At 40.7% G+C, this 24024-nt stretch overlaps 1 protein-coding gene across 1 annotated transcript in view; it reads right to left on the bottom strand.

The window, feature by feature from the left end:
* The window catches only part of ARHGAP28 (Rho GTPase activating protein 28), a 146474-nt gene extending 126800 nt beyond the window's left edge, over window positions 1-19674 (bottom strand). The window contains exon 1 of the mRNA XM_065889472.1: window positions 19553-19674. Coding sequence (XP_065745544.1) covers window positions 19553-19674 — 122 coding nt within the window. The remainder of the gene's footprint in view (window positions 1-19552) is intronic.
* Window positions 19675-24024: the final 4350 nt, after the last annotated feature.

Here is a 24024-nt window from a genome sequence, read left to right as displayed (position 1 = left end):
GTAATGAGAATGGCCACCCTCAAAATGAATCTATTTAATAGTTAAAGTATAATCAAATTGGTCTGTTCTACAAACATAGCTCTCCTTCCTTTCTAATTAAACACTACTTTATGAAGTTGGACTTCCCAGACACCTGGAATTTTTTAAAAAGATTTGTAGGCATGTCTTCAAAACGAGAGGGACTTTGCTACTTCTTATAATAGAAAAATTGGTTTCTTGTCTTAGCAATTGCCAATTAACTTCATAACCCTAGAGAATTTCAAGGAAAGGAAATCAAACTAAAATCAGAAAGGAAAATTACATAGCAAATACCATAGTTTACACCATCACAGAGACAGCACTGTTGTATTCTGTGATCTATGAAGCTGCTGTCGCTGCTCTTACTGGGCCTGGCAGTGCCACCTCCAGATCTGACACCTCAGTAGAGAACCAGTAGATACTTCAGACACCCCAGTAAAGTATGTGTGTGCCCACGGGTTTGAGGCTTCTTGTTGACCCAGCTGGCACGGCTCATTTTGCCTTTCTATGCCCCAGTCCCAACAATCTCAATTTCTATGTATATTCCTCAAGGCCATTATTTTCCAGTCTTTAAAATTATATCCTCTAATATCCTCTGAATCATCCCTAGCTACTGAGTCCTAAATTAGATGCTGCATTTTAACAGGAGACACATTATCTCTGAGAACGACTGTCTCAAATGAGGTCATGGACACTCTAGTTTTACAGTTTGAAAAACAAAAGCATTTCCCTTTTCTGTTACCTGCCAGGGATTTTTCTCTTTACAAGAGAGAAAATCTGACAAAGTGAAAGCATAAGCAACTGACCATGTGGAACCTGACCCTGATTAGCATTTCCCTGTGTTTCTTCAGTGTTTCATTTTCTCTTTCTTATTGTAAGAAACTGTCTTCTACAATAAATTTTAACCAGAGTTGATTAGTTTGTTTTCTAGTTTTGGAAAAAAAAATCATACATGGCCCCCTTCCCTCCATTTCACAGACATTTATGGGGCATGCTGCTGGACACTGAGATCATAAAGACACGCCGTGGCTCCAGCTCTTAGGGGGCTGCGAGCAGTGGAGTACAGGGGGCAGCTACAGAGAAGTCACATCAGCATTATCATCAAGAATAATAACTTGAAGGCAGCAGTAGGCCCAGGGTTCACTGGGAGCACAAAGGAGAGAAACTGGACATAGACTGGAAGAGTAGAGGAAAAGGTATTAGGGCAGGTTTTCTAGAAACAGAAGCTGTGGTCCAATCCCCAGGGATGACAGGACTTAACCAGGTGAAGACTGGGGAGAAGGCTCTCCCAGCAAAGGAAGGAGGATGTGCAGAAAGGGCTCTTGGGACCTCAAATATGCTATAAACTGCCTGATGAACAGGCTATATGTAATCAAGGCAGGATATAAAACGCTGTATAAGGAGAAATATCTGTCCAGTCCAGAAATCTGTTGGACAATGCTGCCAGGCAGGGAATGTTTGTAGGCAACAGCAGTATTTGTTTGGCTGCTACCTTTTTAACTTTCCTATGAAGATATGCTACAAATTTGCAACTCATGACTTCAGCTCACCTTTCTTGAATCTATTTTCAGTGTGGTACGGCTACTGAATAGATAATGTGCAAACAGACCAGATCAGTTGTTTGCTCTGATTAACTTTCAGCTCAAACATTTTTTTCCTCGTGTTACAATTATATTGGTCAGAGATGTACCAGAAGCTTTAACTCCAATACTCCAATCGCAGAAATGCTTCATTTACAAAAGCAAACACTTTCCTCTCTGTCTTGGCACACAACACTAGGGACTGGTGGTCTCATGTGCAGATCACACACCTGCACAGGGATCCAAGGAAAGCACTAGAAACACCAAGCAAACTCCCATTCAGGACACCGAACTTAGACTGTGGGTATGAGGGTAAAAAAAAAAGCAGGGTGGATTAATTTACCTTGTCTTCCTATTAGAAAAAAATTATACAATTTCCCACCCTCACATGTGAAATACTGAAAGGCTTTTGTCTCCTCTACACCTTCTTCGAGAATGGTTAAAACTCAGTACCTTCTTGTGCCCTGATCTCGTTAAATGTTGACTGCCAACATTTTTCACTTCTGAGAACAGAAACATCCTATTCATACAGGTATTGTCTCATAAGCCCAAGGCACCCCTGCTTCTGCCCTACTGGCTTTCTCACATCAGCCAGAAATGCCCAAGCCCAGACGCTGGCCATCACAGCAATGCCACCCAGAAGTGTCCTGATTGTGGGGAGACACACAGAACAGCAGGCATTCTATCTGTTTTTATATTGAATTTGTCCAGCAGTCATTCAAAGCTCACCTCAAGTCCTAGGGAAACACTCTGAATACTATTAAGTATACTCTCCAGGTATATGAAATGGTCCTGATAACTGTAAATGTAAAGATACCCTGGATAGAATAAAAAAAGAGGAAATATCTCTTGACCAATACCTTAACCTGCGGTCCACGAATCACCAGAAAATGCATGCAAACTTGTACAGCATACGTATGTGTACTTTTCAGAAAGGTCTAAGGCTTTTAGTAGATTCTTGAAGCATTCTATGACTTGAAAAAGCTAAGGACTACATGATAAAAAGTAAGTAACTCGGGCTTCCCTGGTGGCGCAGTGGTTGAGAGTCCGCCTGCCTATGCAGGGGACACGGGTTCGCGCCCCGGTCCGGGAGGATCCCACATACCGCGGAGCGGCTGGGCCCGTGAGCCATGGCCGCTGAGCCTGCGCGACTGGAGCCTGTGCTCCGCAACGGGAGAGGCCACAACAGTGAGAGGCCCGCGTACCGCAAAAAAAAAAAAAAAAAAAAAAGTAAGTAACTCTTCCTATTTCAGTATGTAAAAATACAACTCAGGTGCACAAGCTAGTAAGTATCAAGGAAACATAAAATATATCACTTTTTTCCTTCATTTGTATATCTTTGAGCAATGAATACCAAATTAAAAGATAGTATTTGCTACACATGCTGTCTGTGAAAAGTTACCTTGCTTCAATAGTTCATCAAGTAATTTTGACAATACATTTTGTAATTTGGCTTCAAAAAAATTCACCCTAACACCAGAAAAAAAAGATATTCTGGATGTAAAATAGTTCCCCAAAGTAGGTATTGATACAGTAAATGGTTCGTTTAATTGAATACTTGCTAAATTTGAGGTCCAATCACACTTGGGTATGTGGAGAATTCTATTCTAGGAGTAGCATAATTCCAGGAAGATGGAAAACCTGTAACTGAATCTCCTTCACCACTTTCCAAAAACAAATAGGGGTGCATTCCAAACACCAGCAGCCACAGGCTTAACTGCAGCTGACCACGTTTGAGATGACCTACAAAATCTGCTCTGTTATTAGTAACATTCCTGCCTTCATGGAATTACCAAAATGCATGTGGGGGTCAGGGTTTCATTAGTGTTGAATTAGTCTTCTCCCCCATCTGCCCTGTATCCCTCTGGGGCACAACACTAGAAAAATTCTGTCATCCACAATACCCAGCTGTGTCATCCAACTGCAAGCCAAGTTAACGGGAATAAAAGCTATGCTAAATGTGAAGTCTGAAGATGGGACTTTGGCTGAACCACTAGGATTCCAGCATATGTTTGCGGTTATCATTAAGCCACCTACTCCCAAGATACAAGCTACTTTGTATTGGTTATTTGACTGGGGGAGTAGAGTAGTGGGGGGTAATAAAGTTCTAAAGGAATTACTTTTATGCTTCAGTCTGATTCTTTCAAAACAAATTCTCATCAATTCTTAAAGAACTGTACAAAGAGTTTAAGACACCCTCCCAAGGTGAGGTACTCTCATTAATTTATTTTCATTGGTTTGGCTGTGACAGTTAATATGTCTTTGACAATTCACTCATTGCGCCCCCTTGTATACCCTCTCTTTGCTGCACACCCTACCCATACACCAGGATACCCACATCACCCAGTACGTCCACGTGCCCAACTAAAACACCACTCCTCTAGGAAGCAAAGTCTGTGTTCTCTCCAGAGGCATGAAGCTAAGTAAGACATGGTTCCCAATGGTCTCAGGCTCCCTTAACAGCCCCTCAAGCACGGAAACTCCATCCTGTTTAGCTGTGATCATTCACAGTGCCCTCAGGGAAGATACTCAGAAGACGCGTGCTAAGAAAGCAATTCAAAGAAAGAATAAATGGATGAATGAACTGAATGACAGAGAATCTAGAGGTCTCTATTTTCTCAGTTAAATTTTTATTTTTTCACACACTTACAATGTTAGAACAATTATTTGGACAAAGCATTCAATATACTGGTTTTTTAAATCAGTTAACCTGTTTGCTAAATGTATAACCCTCATTCTTTCTTAGCCAACCCTTGGTTTGGTTTCTGGAATACTTACCACTGAATTCCTAATTTTTTTTTTCTCTCTTTCTCTCTCAGCCTTTCATTCCTTTAAAATATGTGAGCTAAGACAGTTTCCCCAAATGTCAGTCTGATAGTATATTTGAGGTAATGTGACTCATATCCATCACAAACTGAACAGGGCAGAGAACACTAGCTAAAGACCTGGGGGTTCTGAATAGTCTGGGATCTTCTTCCACCGACTCCTTGTGACCTTGAAAAGTCACTACTCTGAGACTCAATGTCCTAGCTGAAAGGTGAGAGGTTGTTACTAATACAACCCCCAGTTCCTTTCAGCTTTATGTATTCTAGAGAATAAATTCTCTGTATCTTGCTATTATAGGCTTACAAGTTTCATGAGTAGGCAGATCAGGAAGCTGTCTACATTAGCGGACTGAGTTCTAAGGCCCGCAGGCCACATCCAGCCCACTGCCCATTTTTGTAAATAAAGTTTTATTATAGTACAGTCATGTCTATTGGTTTCTCAATTGCTGCTTTCATGCTAATGATGGTGGAGTTACAACAGAGACTGTACGGCCAGCAAAGCCCCAAATACTGGTCTTTTGTAGGAAAACATAGCCAATCTCAGTTCTACAAGATGTGCATTGAGGATTGTGACTTCCTACCGAAAGATCTTGCCTCTCTTCCTTGAATGAGACCTGGAATTTCACCATTAGAAGTTACAAAATGTATATATGCTTTGGAAAGGCAAAATGCCTCAAGTGTTAAGCAGATAGTCCCCTAGTAGTAATCAAATGATCCCTATCTGAGAGAGCAAAGGAAAATGGAAGGGCCCAGGCAAGCCAAAGAAAATTGAGCAGGCAACAAAGATAAATTTGCTTACTTCCCAATTTTGCCTGGGTCCACCATGGAGAGATGAGTCTCTAGATTTTGATATCGTGATGGGTTTTCATCTAAACCTGCTCCCTCACCTAGCCCCTCTTTTATGTAACAGCCGATGCCTATGGGACAGCTGGATGACAATCAGGTACTACAATAAAATAAAACCACCAAAGGGTCTACATACATTTTTCCCACTTTCAGGCTCTGAGGAGATGATGTGTTTGAATCTCAAAAGCCATTACTCTGAGGAAATGAAGGCAGACACAAAACAATATATACTGTAATGTTCTGTTCATATGACTTTCAAGAATAGGCAATACTAAGGTATGGTGATAGAAGTCAGAAACTGGCAGGAAGTAAAAGGGGCATGAAGGACATTTTCAGAGTGATTGAAATGTTCTGTATCTTATTTTGGATGGCAGTTACACGGGTTAAAAATCAACTAGCTGAATCCTTAACTGTGCATTTTACTCTATAATAAGTATATCTCAACTTTAAAATGTATTAAGTGACTATTATCACTAAATAAAGACTTTTTTTGTTTGGGGATATGTCTTCAGAAATCTTGAAGATCTTTAGGATCATTGTCATTATATAAATTTCCCCCCATAGGAATGGTGAAGAGGGTGAGTGGAAGGGAAGGTGGTTCTTGGCCTCTGCGCCCATTTCCCTCACAGGCACATTCTTGCAATATGTCATCGGATATGTCAGTTTGGAGACCTAGTCTTTCACAAAAACTCAAAAGCAGAAAATGAGGAAATAGTTGAAACAGATTTGTCTCCTTAAATTGTATGTATGTGTGGTTGGACTATTAAAAAACACAGAGAGGATATACAACAACACACTCACATGTTGGAAACACATGTTTCTTGGAAGTCTCTGCTTTACTTAATTTGCATTAAATTTATGCTAATATTGTGCCAAATAGAAGTATTAAATCTAGCACATATGATATTAATAAAAATGTATCTTTCAAAAAATTGTTATTAATAAATGCTCTTTTAAATCTGAACAAAAAATAATGAAGTGCCATGGCATTCTTCAACAGTATCTAGCATTCCTATTAACTGGGCTACTACAGTCTACAATCATCTGAGAAATAAAAATCAGTTCTGCTTATTGGACAGGCTATATTTTTCAAAGAAAAGCTGAAAGACAAATAAATACCTTACTGATATATTAATCTGACTTTGGTAGCTTGTTTGAAATGAACCAAACTCTACTTAAGAGTAATCAAAGTACTAAATTAGGCAACAATACATGCTTACTGCACAGACAGCATAAGTAACCAAGAGATCATTTAAATTGGCAGAGTTAAATGAGAAGGGGAAAAGTGTTACTACAAAATTAGTACAGGTCTGAACCCGTGTTTTGGTTAAAAAATCTAGAATTATCTAATTACCTTCATTTCCAACTTAACAATTGAGAAAAAGAGAATTTACGTGTTAGAAGGGATCTAGAGGTCAGCTAATGGAAGCCCTTTGTTATTCTAATGAATAAACTGGGCATGTAACTGAGTTCAGTCTGACCTTCATCGTTTTACCCAAAATGCACAGTAAGTGGTCTCTCCCCTCGCTGGCTGGTCTCATATTACGTGGCCTCAGGACACCAGCAACTGTGGCTACAATCTCTGTCCCTTTTCCTCAGACTGGTTCTTCTGCCAAAAACTCTTCCCACTCTTATTCTTCCTACTAAGTCATGCTCATTCTTTAAGGCTTAATCTAGTTATGACTCCTCCCAGATGCTTCCCTTGACCCCTTTCTCACCCACATCAATTTGAGCCCCTAGTGTTAGTTACACCTTCTCTGTTTTCCCAGAGCACCTCATGCGTTTTTCCTCAATCATTCTTTCAACCATTCAAATACTGAGTGCCTGCTCTGGGCCAGTGGGCTAATGCTGGGGAGACAGAGAGAGAGAGAGAGAGACTTCCTTTGTACCCTCAAGGAGCTGCACCTCAGATGCAGCTGAAACGCCTGTTAACAGTCCATCTATTCTCACTGAAGGACTATTAAACCATTTTTGCAGCCCCAGAACCTGACAGAGTGTATGGCATACAGAGGCTCAACAGATGGTTGTTCAATTTCACTTTTATTGTAAAAATCAGGAGTTCATGTTCTTCTTCTTTTAATGAGTAAAATTACCCTTGAGCAAAATTTAATCTTTAAAACAATGGAGGGTATATTTACCTTCTATTAATTATCCATACTGCTCTCAGTTTTATGTGTCATGGCATGTTCGTTTACAATTGTTGCCAATTTTGATTTTTATTAATCATTCTTTACTTCAAAGCATATTACCAAGAGTTTATGTTATCCTATGACTAAAGGCTAATTTATCAGATTCTGGGAAAGCAGGTAGTATGCAAGGTCAGAACAGTATATTCTCCAATACAACACCAATCCAAGATTTCTAATACTTCCAGGGTCAAAAATAATAGCAATTATGAAACTATCATCATATATTTAAAAGGAATATTACCTTCACCATTATTTAATGAATAAATTGTTAATTTACTCAAAAAGCATATATGTACCTGTCACTGAATTAGGCCAGGGACACGGAGATGAATGAGACATGGTCCAGGGCATCAACAAACTCCAGGTCAGCTATGTAAGTACTACCGTAAGTAGTGGGTAAGTGCAATACTAGAAGAATGTAGAGGTAGAGGAGGCACAAAGGTGGAAGTGACCAACACGGCTTGAGGAGGAAGCAGTCAGGGAAGACCTCACAAAGGAAGTGATGCTTCTCAACCCAAGAAGAGGCCACATTTCCACAAATCAGCCCCCACTGTGTTTACTCAGCAAAAATTTGTTAAGACTCTGCTGAGTGCCAGGCCCTTTAATGGGGGCGGGGAGGGGGGGGAAGGTAGTGAAGGATTCAGCAATGAAGAAGACAATGCTCCTGTTCCAGAAGTGCTTAAGCACTACTGTGGGGCTAGTGATAAAGATTCATCCTAAATGCAAAAATGTTATCAAAGGATTATAAATAGGAGACTAAATGTGTTTAAATCTTGCATTTTAGAAATGCCAGGTTTCCTTCTTGACGTTTAGCCAATTTTCAGCTCTTTTTGCTAAGCTTTAAAAGCTCCCCCCATTGGTCTCTTCACCTTCCCATAAGCTAAGCTTCTACAACAGGTTCCACTTGCTGCCTCTATTTCCTTACCTCACACTCACTCTTCAACCTGCAGCAAACAGGCTTCCACCTCTCACTTCCATAAAACCCATGCTCGCAAAGATCTTCATTGTTATCCACACTACAAATCCGGGGGACAATTTTTAGTCTTGACCTTATTGGTCACTTAGCTATCTTGATATGGTTGTCCACTCATTCTGAACCTAATGCCTTGGCTTCCAGAATGCCCCATTCTGGTCTCCATCAGAGGCTCCCAAAGCTCTGCTTTTCCCTAACTGGCACTGCTCCTCGGGTTTCCATCTGTGCTCCACTGCCGTCTCTATAGAGACTCTATTCTCTATTCTCTCCTGCCAGATCTCATCCAGTCCCAGTTTTCACTACCTCTCAAATGCTGAAGATTCCCACGAATAAATAGCTTAGAAGTCTTGGCCTTGATCTCCTTCCCAAGCTTCCAACTTGTATAGCCAGCTATCAGCTGGGTATATACACTGAGCTCAAAATTTCACAGGCTAAACTTCTCCCATCCACAATCTGCTCATCCACCAGAATTCTCAATTTCAGTTAATAACACTAAAACAAAAACTCAAGATTTTTTTCCTGGTCCCCAGTATGCATTTAATTACCAAATCATACTAACTTCACTGCTTGTTGTCCCAAAGACTCCATTACTTCCTTCCATCCATATTCGAACGACCCTAGTCTAGGCTCTCATCATCTTTACTTGAACAAGGGCATTAGCCTTCCAAATAGTCACGATGCGCCTTAAAGCCACCTGTTTTACTCCAGAGAAAAAAAGACACTGGGGGATCCTGGAACAGAAGGAGGAAACAGTTACAAGATCACAATTTTGATTTTATGGATTTTAATCCAATAGCTCTGAAACCAGATTAAAATAGTAATGATCTAAATCGGGTATGAGCAGGGTGGGGTTGGAGAGTGGAAGAGACAGAAGAGAGAATAAATCAGTGTAAAATTTGATTAACTGAAGAGAGTTCCTCCTTAAGACCCATTAAAAAGTCCTCTGAGTGCAAAGTACTTCCATGAATACTAAAGAGAACTGGTGCTAATTTTTTTAACTCCCACAATAACTTTTTTAAGAGCCTGGATAAGAGAAGTATCATGTTTGTTTAGGATAAGTATAATTGAAATCAGCTTCACTTGGGCTTCTTCTAAGCAATGACTCATGTTGTTTTAGCTGGTATTGACTCACTGCCCCACAAAGGATGACACAGCTTTAAACAAGCAGAGCAGGGCCTGCTTTTTCCAATTACATGCTTCCAGCAACTGAAGAGGTGGGAGTCCTCTGGAGTGGAGCCTTCTGCAACTAAGCACAATTTTGACTTTACAAAAACAGTTGCCAAGTCGACCTTGTAATCACTGAGCTTTGTAAATGAGGAGGAGAGAAGTTAAGTTGTGGTATGTTAAAAATCACAGGGGCCAGGCATCCTCTGTTTTTTTCAAAACAGAATCTACGGAAACTTACAGTCAGCTCTTTTCCCATTTAATTACTTACTCTATTGAGGTCAGCAAATGTTTTTCTTTAAGATGCCAATGAAAAGTCGCAACAAGTGTGTTTTCGAGACTCTCCAAGTTACGTCTGGTGAGATAACGTGCAAGGGGAGTTGTAATAGTGTTTGAAAGGAAGCTAAGGAAATGTCGTTCTCATTAACAGTCACCACCTTTTCTCCAGTCCTAGACCTTTAATGTTCTCCCATCTGCAAGCCAGTTTTCCCCTCCTCCACGTTTTCCTTGCTGGTGGCCTGACTGCTCCCAGAACACACTGGTCCATGATGTGGGCCTCAGTAGGTGCCGTGGTAATGCAAGCAGGTGATGAGGGGTCAGAAGAACAAATTCAGAGCCTGGCTCAACAAGTTGGTTATTCCTTGTGAGGTTTTCGACAAGACACCTTTCCATACTTTGCTTCCCAGCTGTACGACAGAGATTAGTCCTCACTCATTACTGGTCTTTCATGATGTTTAGTTCCTATTAGTAATACACTCTGAACAAGTTGGCTAGTGAAAAATAGTTAGAGAAGACTTCTAATGACATGGCAGTTGGCAGAGAAGCCCAGACCACACTGTTTAGGTATAACTAAAATAACTGTCCAGCCTCTGTAGTTACAGTGTTCTAAAAAACAAAGCTATCAAAATGAATACCTCAGAAAATGAACACAAGTGCCTGGAGGCCACTCTGATTCTGACCTCTCTGGAAGATTCAAGTCCAGACTACAATGGGCCCTGAGTTTGTTTCCTAAACAGAAATCCTTGAAGCCCAATTTAGGTTCAGCATTATCCATGGCTCCAAGGTCACTGAGGGATAGGGACTGTGCTCAGGCTGATGGGAGACCAGGGATGGCTCGGTCCGGACTGGATTGCACAACCTATCTTAACTTATCCTAAGTTTCTGAGTAACATTTTGAACAGAACTGGTCTTCACAAAGGCATGGTCCAGGACCTGCTTGTCCCTTGGTTGGCTTCAAAATCAAGATAAGGTGCAAATGATTGAATATTAGGAGACAGGAGAGGAAAACCCCATTAATTCTCATGGAGCATTGCTTCTCAACCTGCATTAAAAACTGTTATGTTATAAATCACATGGAAGGAACAAAGTGAAAAATATGTTTTTAACCACAGAAATCTATCTTAGTAGTTAAAGAAAATGATTAATAAAACTAACATGAAAAATTCTAAGAACATGAACCTAAGGGTTAGAGGATTAAAAATTGCCCTCCCTTCCTTCTGCCTAAAAAAGAGCCCTAAGGAAGATTTCCTGTAACTCATTGCTTGGATCTCACTTTCCTGGTCAAGTTGAATGACTTCTGTAGCACATTTTGTCTTTTTTTTTTTTTTTTTGCGGTACGTGGGCCTCTCACTGCTGTGGCCTCTCCCGTTGCGGAGCACAGGCTCTGGACGCACAGGCTCAGCAGCCATGGCTCACGGGCCCAGCCGCTCCGCGGCATGTGGGATCTTCCCGGACCGGGGCACGAACCCGCATCCCCTGCATCGGCAGGCAGACTCTCAACCACTGTGCCACCAGGGAAGCCCTGTCTATTTTAAAATATAGTTACCTAAATAAGACTGCAAGATGGGCAAGTATATAGCTTTTAAATTTTTAAAAATCCTATTATTTGACTTCAAGTGGCAACAAAATTTCTCAAACTATTTATATCCATTCATATTTAACTCGCTCCATGCTCATTCCATTAACACAGAATAGACATGACTGCAAAAGGAAAGACTAAATCAAAACTGAGTATAATATCTACTATGTGAAAGTTAGTATTGCTGGTTGCTAAGCAGGGATATGATAATACTGTCCCTGCTCTCAATAAACTTATAACCAAACTGCGGCAGAAAAAGACTAAATCCACAATATACTAAATAATGTTTCAAGATTTAAATAACGGGTTAAAAGCACCAGTTTTAGAAGGGCTGTCATTATCCTGCTGTGTGATCTTGAGTTATTTCTCTGTGCCTCAGTTTCCTCCCATGTCACTGGATTGTGGTGAGGATTAAATGAGATAGTGCATGTCAGGCTCAGTAAGCTATCAATAAAACCTGGCACCTTTTTTTTTTTTAAAGAATTGACACCACAGGACTGTGCGTGATGAATTACCAACAGATCATTACTGTTATGGTAGGTAAAAACCCTTCTGGCTACTATTGTGAAGGAAGTCTTCAGAAAGGAGGTCTAGTCCTTACTTCTTTAGCTACATTTATCCTCTTGTGTTTCCCTTTACAGCGCAGCCACTTAAATATGGGTTTAGTCCCAACCACTGACCTGTTAACTTTGGCTACTATGTGAATTTTTCAGTATGGTAATGAAGGCAGGGAAAAGTGGGGAGGAAAGAGATCAAATATCATATTATCAGTTATAATGTCATTTTAGTATGTTTAACATTTTTTCTAAACACCTGTCAGGTTTCTCTACAGCCCTATAAAAATATAAATCCATTGATGGGCTTTTGTATAAAGCCAAAGGCCCTGTCCAGTGTTTTCTAAACTGATTTTCATAAATGAATACTGAACAGGAAACTTCAAAGGAATTCTTGTCCCTATACATCACAGATGTACAAAAGCAAATTTTGTGTCTGACCACAAAATTTAACATAGGAATAAAGATTTATCTCTTATACGTAAAAGATAATCAGCACCACAACTTAGAATTATTAAAATAGTACAAATATATCTCAAGTGTTTCACAATTTAAAACTACTACATACTACTCCGCCTTTGGTTTCCAGTTTCTCCTTCTCCTTCCTGTCCTTGGTATTGTGTGTTTGTGTGCAGTCATCATCTACTCATCGATGGGATCAGAAATGGAATACATAGGTTTAATTAGTCTTTAAGAGTAACATGAGACACCACAGCTGGTTCTCAACTTGATATTAGCATACATCCTCCCACACTTGGAATTACTTGGCACTTAATGCCTGTCAAATGGATAGTTTTACCTATAATATTCATTTACTGAAGACTGATATAACACATTTGATACTCAAAGAATGTGTCATAAACCACAGATATTTAGGAAGATGATACATAGTAAAACAATCTACTTTCTTTAGTTCCCACTTTAGGCACTTTTGGACACAATATTAATATTTTGATGCACATCCTCTAATAATCACAAAGAAATGGATACGTGAAATTCCCCATTACAAAGAACAACACATTATACAAAACTCACTAACTCAAGTAACCAGAACATAGCAAGAAACTGAAAGCAAACAAGCAAACCAAAAAATTCTCAAGGAAACTGAAATAAATGCTATCAAAACCTTTTGTTAGATTATACATTTTAGTACTTTGAGCAGCATTTTCTTTACAACAGTTCCAACAAGCTTGATTATCTAATCAAAAGTAAATTACAAAGCATGTTAAAAATAGCAATATTAGAAAGAACAAAAGTACTGCTAAAGGCTTTAAGGTCTGCCTGAAAAGAAGGAAAACAACAATGATAATAAATAATATTTAAATTATATAATCAATAAAACAATACACCAATATAGGCTATTTACTTTTTTTTTAACATCTTTATTGGAGTATAATTGCTTTACAGTGGTGTGTTAGTTTCTGCTGTATAACAAAGTGAATCAGCTATACATATACATATATCCCCATATCCCCTCCCTCTGTGTCTCCCTCCCTCCCACCCTCCCTATCTCACCCCTCTAGGTGGTCACAAAGCACGGAGCTGATCTCCCTGTGCTATGTGGTGGCTTCCCACTAGCTAGCTATTTTACATTTGGTAGTGTATCTATGTCCATGCCACTCTCAGGCTATTTACTAGTAAAGCAAAACATCCACATCTCAATCAGTGCCTGTACTACACAGCACTGTAATTCTTACTGACTTGATGATAGTCGTTTAGAAAAGGTTCTTTTCTGCACTAAAGATAGATTTGACTTCATATATTCATCCAAAGAGGCTTAAAAACAAAATGAAGTTTACTGTTTAAGTGGATAAACTTTATTTCCAAAATTTTCTTCTGAGGAACATTTTACTCCCTTCATTTGCTTTTCTATATAACATTCTACTTCTAATCTTTGCTAGAACTGATATCTAGAGACCACAGATTGAGAAAACAGAGAACGGATATGACTTCAAAAGTGAAATAGTTTGATTTTAGGATGCAGTGAGAAGAAATTTTGATTATATGCAAATTAGAATGTTTGCTTTAGTTATGATACATTTGTAAATGTTTAAGTAACATCTCTGGAACACTGGTAAGGGGAAAATGTTTCCTATCAGATGCAAGCATAGTACCAAGAAAACAGAAGGACAGCCTCAGTAACAAGTGCCAGGCAAAGTGGGACCTAATAACCACCCTCTCTGAACACAGCATTTAATTTAGCAACTTTCTGATTATTTTTTCTATTAAGCCTGTAATAAAATTTTGCTTTCAAAAAATCATAGATTTTTAAAATTAGGGAATTTATCTTTATAGGTTTCATGAATTCAGACCAGATAAAGCTAAGCCATTTTATTGTATTTTGTGGCAAAACTGTGAAAAAACCAGTAGGTTAGATTACATTTGGTTGACTTTTTAAAGGCAAAAAAAGCCACAAATAATAAAATTAGAGAGAATACTGAATGTGGATTTTATAGTATGTAAAATAAGTCAAACGTAGGAGGACTGAGAAAAACTGAAAATCACTATTAAGAACATCACTGTAATAAATATTACTGGCAAGATCTGTAGATGGACGTGAAAATCAGAGGAGGAAAGTTTGAGGAGAAACAGGATGTTAGCACAGTCAAAACGTATCTCTCCCAAGATGTTTATTAATTACATAGGGAAACCTGGCAGACAACACCTTAACCAGGTGTTCAGAGCTAACATCAATATTAACGAGACAGCGACATCGTGAACCCCCCAAATGATGCACTGAGAAAGGCCTGACATCATTCTGTGGAATTCTCACCCAAAACACGTAACTTCAATCCAGTCATGAGAAGACATAAGACCCATCCAAATGGAGGGACTTCCTACAAAACAACCAACTGGTACTCCAAAAGTGCCAAGTCACAAAAGACAACAGACTGTCATGGATTGTAGGAGGTTTGGGAGTCATGACTAAATCAAATGTGGGATCCCGGATTCAATTCTACAACAGAAAAATTCCAATTCTAATGGAAAAACTGGTGAAATCAGAATAAAGTCTATAGTTTAGTTAATAGTACTGTAGCAGTGTTAATTTTTTGGTTTTGATAATAGAACACAGTTCTGCAAGATATTAATCTTAGGGAAGGTTAGGGAAGCTGGAGAAGGTTACATGGGAACTTACTGCACCACTTCTGCAAATTTTCGGAAGTCTAAAATTACATCAAAATAAAAAGTTAAGGGAAAGTTATCATTTTCATCCACACGAAAATGATTCTACAACACTCTAAGTTCCCTGAATTTTTTTGGATACATTAAGGATTAATGATCAGGGAGAAATGAGCAGGTTAAAAATGGACAGAGCAACTGGCCAAATGTTAAGCCAAATGACACGATCAAAGGAAATGTGCCAGATGTTTTCCAACAGCTCTACATATGGAGGCACCTACAATCAGCAGGGACCCCACTGTAAAAAGAAACCAGAGCCACCAACTCTGGTTTCAGCTATCACATAAAGAATGACCTATAAATACCTCATTCTCTCCTAAGAATCCTATTTCCATTACTCTTTTTGAATCCTCTAGAAAAGTATACCTACTATGCCCCAGAATTTGCTGTACCTGTGTATATGTTTGTAAGCTCACACAGACCTACATTAATACTTAACTGAACAAGAGTTGGCACCTTGAAATAAACATCTTTCTAATTAATTATTTTCAATCCAGGAATGTACCACTAAATATGTGGTACATTCTTGGATTTCTTTTTTTAGCCCAGGTCAACAAACTTTTATTGCCATTTCTGGCTCCCCCAGCCCCAGCAAGACCCCTGCTTACACGGTAGAAATACTGAGCTCTGGTGCAGAGGAATGGGGGGTGTTACCTCTCTTTCTCTGCACACTGCCAAGGTTAAAAAAAAGAAACCCACTTACTGGAGAGGGAAGGCCATACAGGGTTGGAGTTCAAGGGCAGGTATGGCTCAGTCCCACCTCTGCTGGCTGCAGAATATAGAGACCATGGTTCCAAACATTTTTTAAAGGAGGGGAGAAGTTGCCAACTCTAGTCTTTTCCACAAACAAAATATTTACTTTCTATTCATCACTAATTCCATTTTAATCAAATCATTCCCATTATAATGAACAGTTATGCTATTAGGAAACAATATGCCCTTGACAAAAGTTTTAACATAGCTATAGAATTAGAATTCCTAGGATAACCTCGGGGAGCTTCTATATTTGTTTTTCAGGAACAGTTGGCTCTTTTCCTCCTCTATTTTTGTCCTCTTTCAGGAAGTTTATGGTATATTGAGATAAACATCAGAAATACTCATAGCCATTTTATACTATACCTTCACTAAAAAATGTTGTATATGTTACTTGTATATAACTTAGGAAATCTTTGAAAAACAAGATATCTAGCTTCATCTTCAGCTACCTTTCATTTTGTAAGTGAAATCATTTTGAACATATGTTAACATTTCACTCTCGATTCTGAATAAGGGTCTAGGAGCTTAGCTTCTCTAAAAATCACATGATTCTAAAGATAATTCCAACCATTTGTTTCAACAGAACTGAGAATTTGTAATCCTTCGTTCTCTTTTATCCTTACAACAGAATGTAAATATAGAATGTTTGTGAAATAAGGAATTGTTTTCCCTCCTCGCAACAAATGCTTAGTACTCCTGAGTCTCTTCCCTGAATGAGTAAGTTTGGGGGATAGGTACCAAAAATGTTCTACTCCTCTTTACGTCAACAGCTGTGATTAAAAGCGGTAACAGTAATAATGCAGCTAACAATTATCAGGTGCTTCCTTGGTGTCGGATGCTAGTCTAAGCAGCTGAAGCAGGCTGCCCAAGGTCACATGGTAGGAAACGGTGTAAGTGATGAACAGCGTCTGGCAGTCTGACCCCAAGCATGAGTAACTGGCAAGTATACTTTATACTGGCTACTCACTTTAATAAAATAAAATGGGCAGGCCCCAAAAGAAATTACAATGGACACCCAGCTTCAGTGTTGAAGAGTAACAGGGACAGGTGTGTAATGGAGCCCATGGAAGCCTCAGTTGCTGGATCCTTTGGGGGTTTTGTTTGTTTGTTTTTAATGGGAAGCTGACATCCAGATTTATATCTGAAGCTTCTTCATTTTGAAATGTTGCCACTTATTTCAAGCTTTTTTCTAAAAATCCTATTGCTCTGAAAGGTCAAGGGCTACATTCTCAAGGCAGGCTCTTCATCTCATTTCTCTTTGTATCACTAATGCCTATTGCGTTTCTGGCACATAGTAGGTACAAATATGTTGACATACTGTTAAAAATCCTTCCATTTTATCTTGGCCATCTGGTAGGAATTCATTAATTTATTGAGCTACTACAGTGGGCAGACACTACTCTGGGCACTTGGGATACAATAGTGAAGAAAAGAGAATAGTAAAGAGAGAGAGAGAGAGACTATATTTTAGTGGAAAAAACAGGCCAAAAAAACCCAAAATCAAAAGCACATAAAGTCAGATGAAGTATGAGCTTGGAAAATAAGGAGATGGCTTGCTTTGAAATGAAACTGTGCTACCCAGAGCTAAAGAAAGATGATACTTAGAAAGTCAGATACAATAGCCCATGCTTCCTAGTGCCATACTGGTCACTACTCCACAAATACATTACACATATGTAAGCGATTTAAAGGAAAGGGTATTCTTGAAAGAGAGAGTGCTCTCTTCATAAGTGGAACAATACAATCTTGCTCCTTGGCTTGAAAGGGAGTATTGATCAGTAGTTAGTGAGTCAAAGGTTAATAACTCAGGCCTGATTACTTCTGTTACCAGACGCATGATTGATAGTGTCCTCGGGCTCCCTGTAAATACAGGAACCTCTTTTTGATCGCTGTTACTGAGAACCAAGGAATTAAGCTCTTCTCTCACAATTTAGTTGTAGGGGGCGGGGGTCGTCTATCTCCTGCATCAGAGGGTGAGTAGCACGAAGGCTCCCATACAGAGGGTACAGGACAGTCACCAAAAATGCAAACTTGGAGCAACATAAATCTAATCGGCAACTGTATGGTAAAACACTATGATAGGCAACTCTTTTGCTCTCGTATATTATTATTCCACGAGACCACATGCTGAGTTAATGGAACTTCTCCAGTTTGCTATGGAAAGGGATATAATTTCGGATTGCCCAAATGGCACAATCTGGCTCTTGCTCCCAGACAGCTGCAGGGAGCTATAGACAGGACAGCTACACCAGGACCATCTAAAAACGCACAAACCTGGCCCCCACTTCTCACCAAATCACGTATATCTATTTAGTTACTCATAATAGGAGTAACTATAGCCAAGGATCATGTTTAGAAAAGAAAACACTCTAAAGACAAACGCAAGTTTGTACCTTCAAGTAGCCTTTAAAATAATGTGCACAGCTCTTAAAACTGGAAGAAAAATGTTATTTTCTCATTGTCTGTATATAAAAATTAGATTTCACTCATGCTGCTCTTTTAGGAAGAAACAATATTTTCTTTGTTAGCCAAGCCCAACACACATCTCATGCCAATGCAGTTTGCTCTTCGCATGGATGCTAGCCAAGAGGATATTTCTTGAAATAAAGTCACAATCTGTTGAAAGCCTTGCAAGTCAATTAAATTAGGAAACAAGTAATCTTTATCACATAACTAAAGATAAAAGTATGAGAAAAAAATTACTGAAAATAAACATGCAAAAAGCACACTACTCAAATCTCCCCACTCATAAAGAAAACCATTTGTCAATGGATCCATTGCAGATAGTCACATTTAAACAAATAATACTTCTCCTAAATATGTGTCAGATATCAAATCATCTCACTTAGTGTAATGTTTTTGTCCACAGAAGGAAACTTCCTAAGGGTCTAACATTTTCGTTTAGTTAATAGAAGTCTCATTGGCCTTGATCTTGCATCAAATAGACGAACACTGATAGATTGACTAACATTAATTAATTAACATAGATATTAAATCTAAAATGCACATAGTGAGAAGCCTTCAAACCTCTTTTGATCCAAAGGAAAATTATAATTGCATTTATAGACAGAGTCAACATTAGCAATAATAGTGACACCAATGTATACAACTGGAAGGTTTTTTTAAATCTAGAAATAAGATTGTTTTTAAAAGTCTACTGAGATTTCCTTTTTGGAGACTCTCCAGCTGCGCTTTAGCTCCTGTGAAATGCAGTTACTAAATACATTCTCGATAGTGTCTGAGAATCAAGATAATATATTTTACTTTTTTTTCATTTTCCCCTGCTGTTTCATTTAAAATTTTTTTTTTAAATTCTTCAATAGGTGAATTTGGCAGACATCAGGCATATGCCTATTATCAGCAAGTTGTACCAGGAATGCAACTCCGCTGCTAACCTCTCCTAGCCATCGTCTTTAGCCATTGCCGGCTGAGACTTCCCATCAAGGACAAATACAAAGAACGGGAGGCTCACTCATCCAGTCCTCCAAAACTTGAAACAACAATCAAGCGACGGTGGTCCTACGCTCCGGCGGAAAACCCAGCTGCATATGAACCCCCCACCCCCACCCCAGCCCAGGAGACCTCTGCTCCTTCGGCGCGGTGGGTTACCTGCTGCCTGGGTGGCTGGCGGCGGCCCGGGGCGCGCAGCGCGGCTCGGAGCTGGGCGGCTGGGGGTGCGCGTACGAGTGGTAGGCGGTCAGCACCACGCCGCCCGAGTCCTCTACTTCCATCGTCAGCCGCGCATGTCTCCGCTCCGGCCCGAGAACAAAGGCGGGGACCAGCATGGGCCAGCGCACCGGACCGGTCACCGGCGGGGAGGCGCGGCCCGTCCGGCTCCCAGGGCAGAGGGGCTCCTCCCGCCGCTGGGCTGTCAGGGGCGCGGGCAGGCCGCCCCGCCCGCCGGCCGCCGATTAGCCCGGATTCAAATACACGCCCACCAGGCCCCCTGGGGTGGGGTGGGGAGGGCGAGGCGGGGCGTCGGGGTGCAGGCGGCCGAGGACGGGGGAAGTGGGGTGTGGGATCCCTACGTCTAGAAAACTGGAAACCCGCCGCGATGCTTAGGGGCTCGGGCTGGCTGCTCTAGTAAAGTTTTGCTTGCTTTGTTTCTTTTCCTGTTCCTTTTCTCAACCCCCAGCCCCACCCCTTCAAACGGGAGGCTTGTCCCAAGGCTAGGAACATTTCCTGCTGGTCAGCCCGAAGTCAGAGAAAGAAAGGGCGCCTGGGGAGCCCCGGCTGAGAAGCAGAGGGGCCGGCTCCAACGTGCGCGGGCTGGCGAGGAAAGGAAGAAGAGGCGACGCCGTCTCATTGAAAGCCTCCACATCAAAAACTGAAGAACCGGGTCACGTTGCTGTTTACTTAGTCCAGTTCCAGTCAACGTGATTTCCTTGCGGGCAGGTAATGCCCTCTTACGACAAGCAGGACACTTCCCTCCCTCACCCTCGGTGCCGCAACCATCAGGATCTTACCTCACTCCCACATCCCTTTCGTCCTCCCCATGCCGCTCAAATTCACATCCTGCTTTCAGCTGGCCTGCAAATTAGACTTGATCGCTCTGGGAAGAGAGCCTGTTATTCCCAGAGGGCTTTATTGAGGGAGGGTCTGGGGTCTGGCAGGGAGGTGGATAAAAGGGGGCATAGTCAGACATCTGGGGTCTGAAGTACGTCTTTACCTCCATCAGACTAACAGCACATATGGAAAGAACATTCTTTTAGCCAATGAAAAAGAGAAGCTGTAGAATGCTACATAGAGGCCCACCCCGACAAGGCATTCTATCTTCTGCCTCTTACGCTCAGCTGGAAGCAAGCGGACTGGAAGGAGAACTGAGTTCACCCCTCACTGAGGGGTGACCTGGATCCTGCTATTAACATCTCAGAATCTGTTTCTGTATCTGTGAAACGGGGAGAATATTCTTCTCATGGGGTCAAAAGCATCAAGTACATGCTAGCTCTCAAGAAATGTTGATTCCCTCTGCTGCTTCCTTCACATTCATCAAGAAAGGAGACATTTGTTTTCAATGCACTTCCAGAGATTGGGAAAGCAAAAAAAACAAAAATTCATCCAAAATGCTTTCTAGAAAATGTTTTGTTGACTAAAAGGGTGGGATAATAATAACATTTACTAAAATACTCGCTGTGTGTTGGATCCTATACATTAGCTCTTTAAACAACTCTGTAAGGTAGGTAGTATTATTATCTCAATTTTCTGAATAAACAAACTTGGGAAGCATCAGTGTATGGATTGGGCACAAAGAATGCTTCATTCTCCAAAAATTGCAGCTACAAAGACGCATCTGTTTACCGACTGTGTTTAATGCCAAATACATTGAAACTAAGAGAATACTTTCTTAAAATATGAAATATAGAAATAGTATAAGTATTGATACACGTCCAGAATGCCTCATCTAAAACCTTGGAATGGGGTATGTTTTAGAATTTATAAATATTTTTTACTTTTAAAAGGTAATTTGGTGCGTGCACCATTTAATATAGAATACCTCCTGTCTAGTGCGATTTGGGACAGAACCCTGTATTCAAATATATTATTCCTTCAGCAAATAAATGGACCCTAAGTGGGATAAATCAAGTCTGTTAATACCCTTACATTTATGAAGGTCAGGTTTGTCACCAGACAAGTTTTGACACTAAACTTTTAAAAATGTGTAATTTTACAGCTTTTTGAATTTTGGAATCACCATAAGGAATTATAGTAGTGGAACCTTTTCTGGGCATGGAATTTCTCCTTGGCATTTTCTGTTTGTTTGTTTCTGAACTACAGACTCACAATTTTAAATACCTGCAGGTATATATTCCTTGAAAATATTTTTTCCATAACTCATGTGCAATGTTGCAGAGCTCTCCCTCATGCCAGCTGCAGCGGCTCTCCGCTTTCTCTTGAGTGTTCATATTTTAGACACCCTGGAGTCCCTTGGGGTCCTCGCTCCAAACAGTGATCACATCTGTCATTTTTTTCTCATTCTTTCAATTCTATTCCCACCACCACTGTCCTTGTTCTAGCGTCACCGTCTCTTTCCTGGGTGACAGTGAGCTTCCCTGGACACAGGTTACCTTCAATCACCTTCCTCTTCAACCCTCCCCCACATTCAAAGTGCTGGGAAAGTGATTTTCCTAAAACATAGGACCTCCCCTTTTCAAAAACCCTCAGTTGTAACCCACTTGCTACAAAATAAAGTCCAAGTTCCTTAGAATAGGTTCTCAATAATCTGTTTTGGTCACCTACTACTTTTTTACTCCCAAGTCTCCGTGGCCCACTTACACCAGCCTGTCTTGCATTCTTACTTTTGCCTTTGCTCTTCTCTGTCCTTTCCGTCTGGAAATCCTCAAAACCCCCTACCTACCCCCACGAAGTCTTCTCAGGTGTTCCAAACCAAAGGAACCCCTCCTTCTGCCCTCCTGAGGAAACTGCTCTTTCTCCTGCAGTGGGGACCACCCCACTCTGCCCTACAGTGAAAGCACAGTCAGCCAGAGCCCTGTGTGCGCTGAGCTCACGCCTGGCTCCTGTGCACTCATCACACGGGGCTAACAGGGCAGACTGGTGTTTCCCACCAAGCCCAGATGTGGCCACAAAATCTCAGAATGGAGCCCACAGCAGCAAGGTAGATTTGAGATGAAACTGTGCTAGGATTGTATTACTATTTTCCAAAACATTAGTGTCTTTTCCTAAGTTGTAAGCTATTGAAAGTGCTAGTGTCACTTTTTATCTTTACATCCCAGAGCCCATGTTTTGCAGAGTTGGCACTCAGTAAGGAATCTTGTTGAGTGAATATATGAATCAATGAATGAATCAGTGAATGAGATAGCCCTCTTGAGTGCAATAGTTGCAATTTTCAGGGTAGCCAAGGAATTATTATAAATGATTCATTTATAATAATTCTCTATGGCACTGCAAACTAATAAAAAGTTTCACATGTATGTATTAATATTTTTTGAGTGTGGATATACGCTGTTGACTTAATAAACGACAACTCTTTAAGCATTCGTGAGTTTTCAAGTTTCATAAATGTGGTAGAGAGCATGTATTAGATTTTATAGAATACGCTGTACAAGATATTCACCTTTTGCCCTTCAGATCCACTTGCCACCCTCATGCCCCTGCTTGGTGCCAGTGGCTCACTTTATGGTCTGCATCTGTGAGCTCCCTTGCCTCTGGCTTCAGATAGGGTGCGATCAAAGAGAGGCTCCAGCAGAAGATCTAGAGGGAGACGGAAAAACCAGGTTGGGTATTTATTTCCCAGGCTTCTTCTCTATTTTGCTGCCAGCTGGTTCCTTCTACCCAAGGCCAGAGCTCCTAACTGCAGCTTTCTCCCATGCTGCTCTCTCTGGACTCCCGTAACTCTAACTCCATCTGGCTCTTCACGCCTAGGGGTGGTAACAGCTTCTGCTTCATCACGTAATCCCTCCTTCTGCCCTCCTGCAACATCCCTGTTGTTCCTTCACCCCACCCACACCTTTACAGACAGTCCTTTTAATAAACTCTGCTCATTCACCTGGGCTGAGTACTCCATCCCTTCCTGCCAAGACCCTGGCTGATAGGTATCCCCTTGAGATCTGGGCAGTACCCTGTGAGCAAAAGCATTAGCACATCTGCAGTCAACTGTGCGAGGACTCACACTATGAGGGATAGGTACAGACGATAAATAAACTCATGTCAGTTCAGGTGCTGTGTCGCCAAATAAGTTCAGGTCTGAAAGAGTTTTACAGTCAAATGAGTTAAGAAAAAGCTTCCACAGCCAAATAGCACAGGGAGATCAGCTCGGTGCTTTGTGACCGCCTGGAGGGGTGGGATGGGGAGGGTGGGAGGGAGGGAGACACAAAAGGGAAGAGATATGGAACATATGTATATGTATAACTGATTCGCTTTGTTGTGAAGCAGAAACTAATACACCATTGTAAGGCAATTATACTCCGATAAAGATGTAAAAAAAATAGAAAAATCTTCCAGATTTGAGAGTTTTTTGGATTTCGGAATTACAGATATGGGATTGTGGACCTGGTAGCGTCTGCTTACATTTTTTGGCTTGCTGGGAACCACTGGGCTGGGGGATGACAGCCCAAGACTGTGAC

The sequence above is a fragment of the Phocoena phocoena genome, chromosome 13, assembly GCF_963924675.1.
Source record: "Phocoena phocoena chromosome 13, mPhoPho1.1, whole genome shotgun sequence".
Lineage (NCBI taxonomy): Eukaryota > Metazoa > Chordata > Mammalia > Artiodactyla > Phocoenidae > Phocoena > Phocoena phocoena.
Note: the sequence above shows the minus strand (reverse complement) of the source record. Positions and strands in the feature narration are given on the sequence as shown.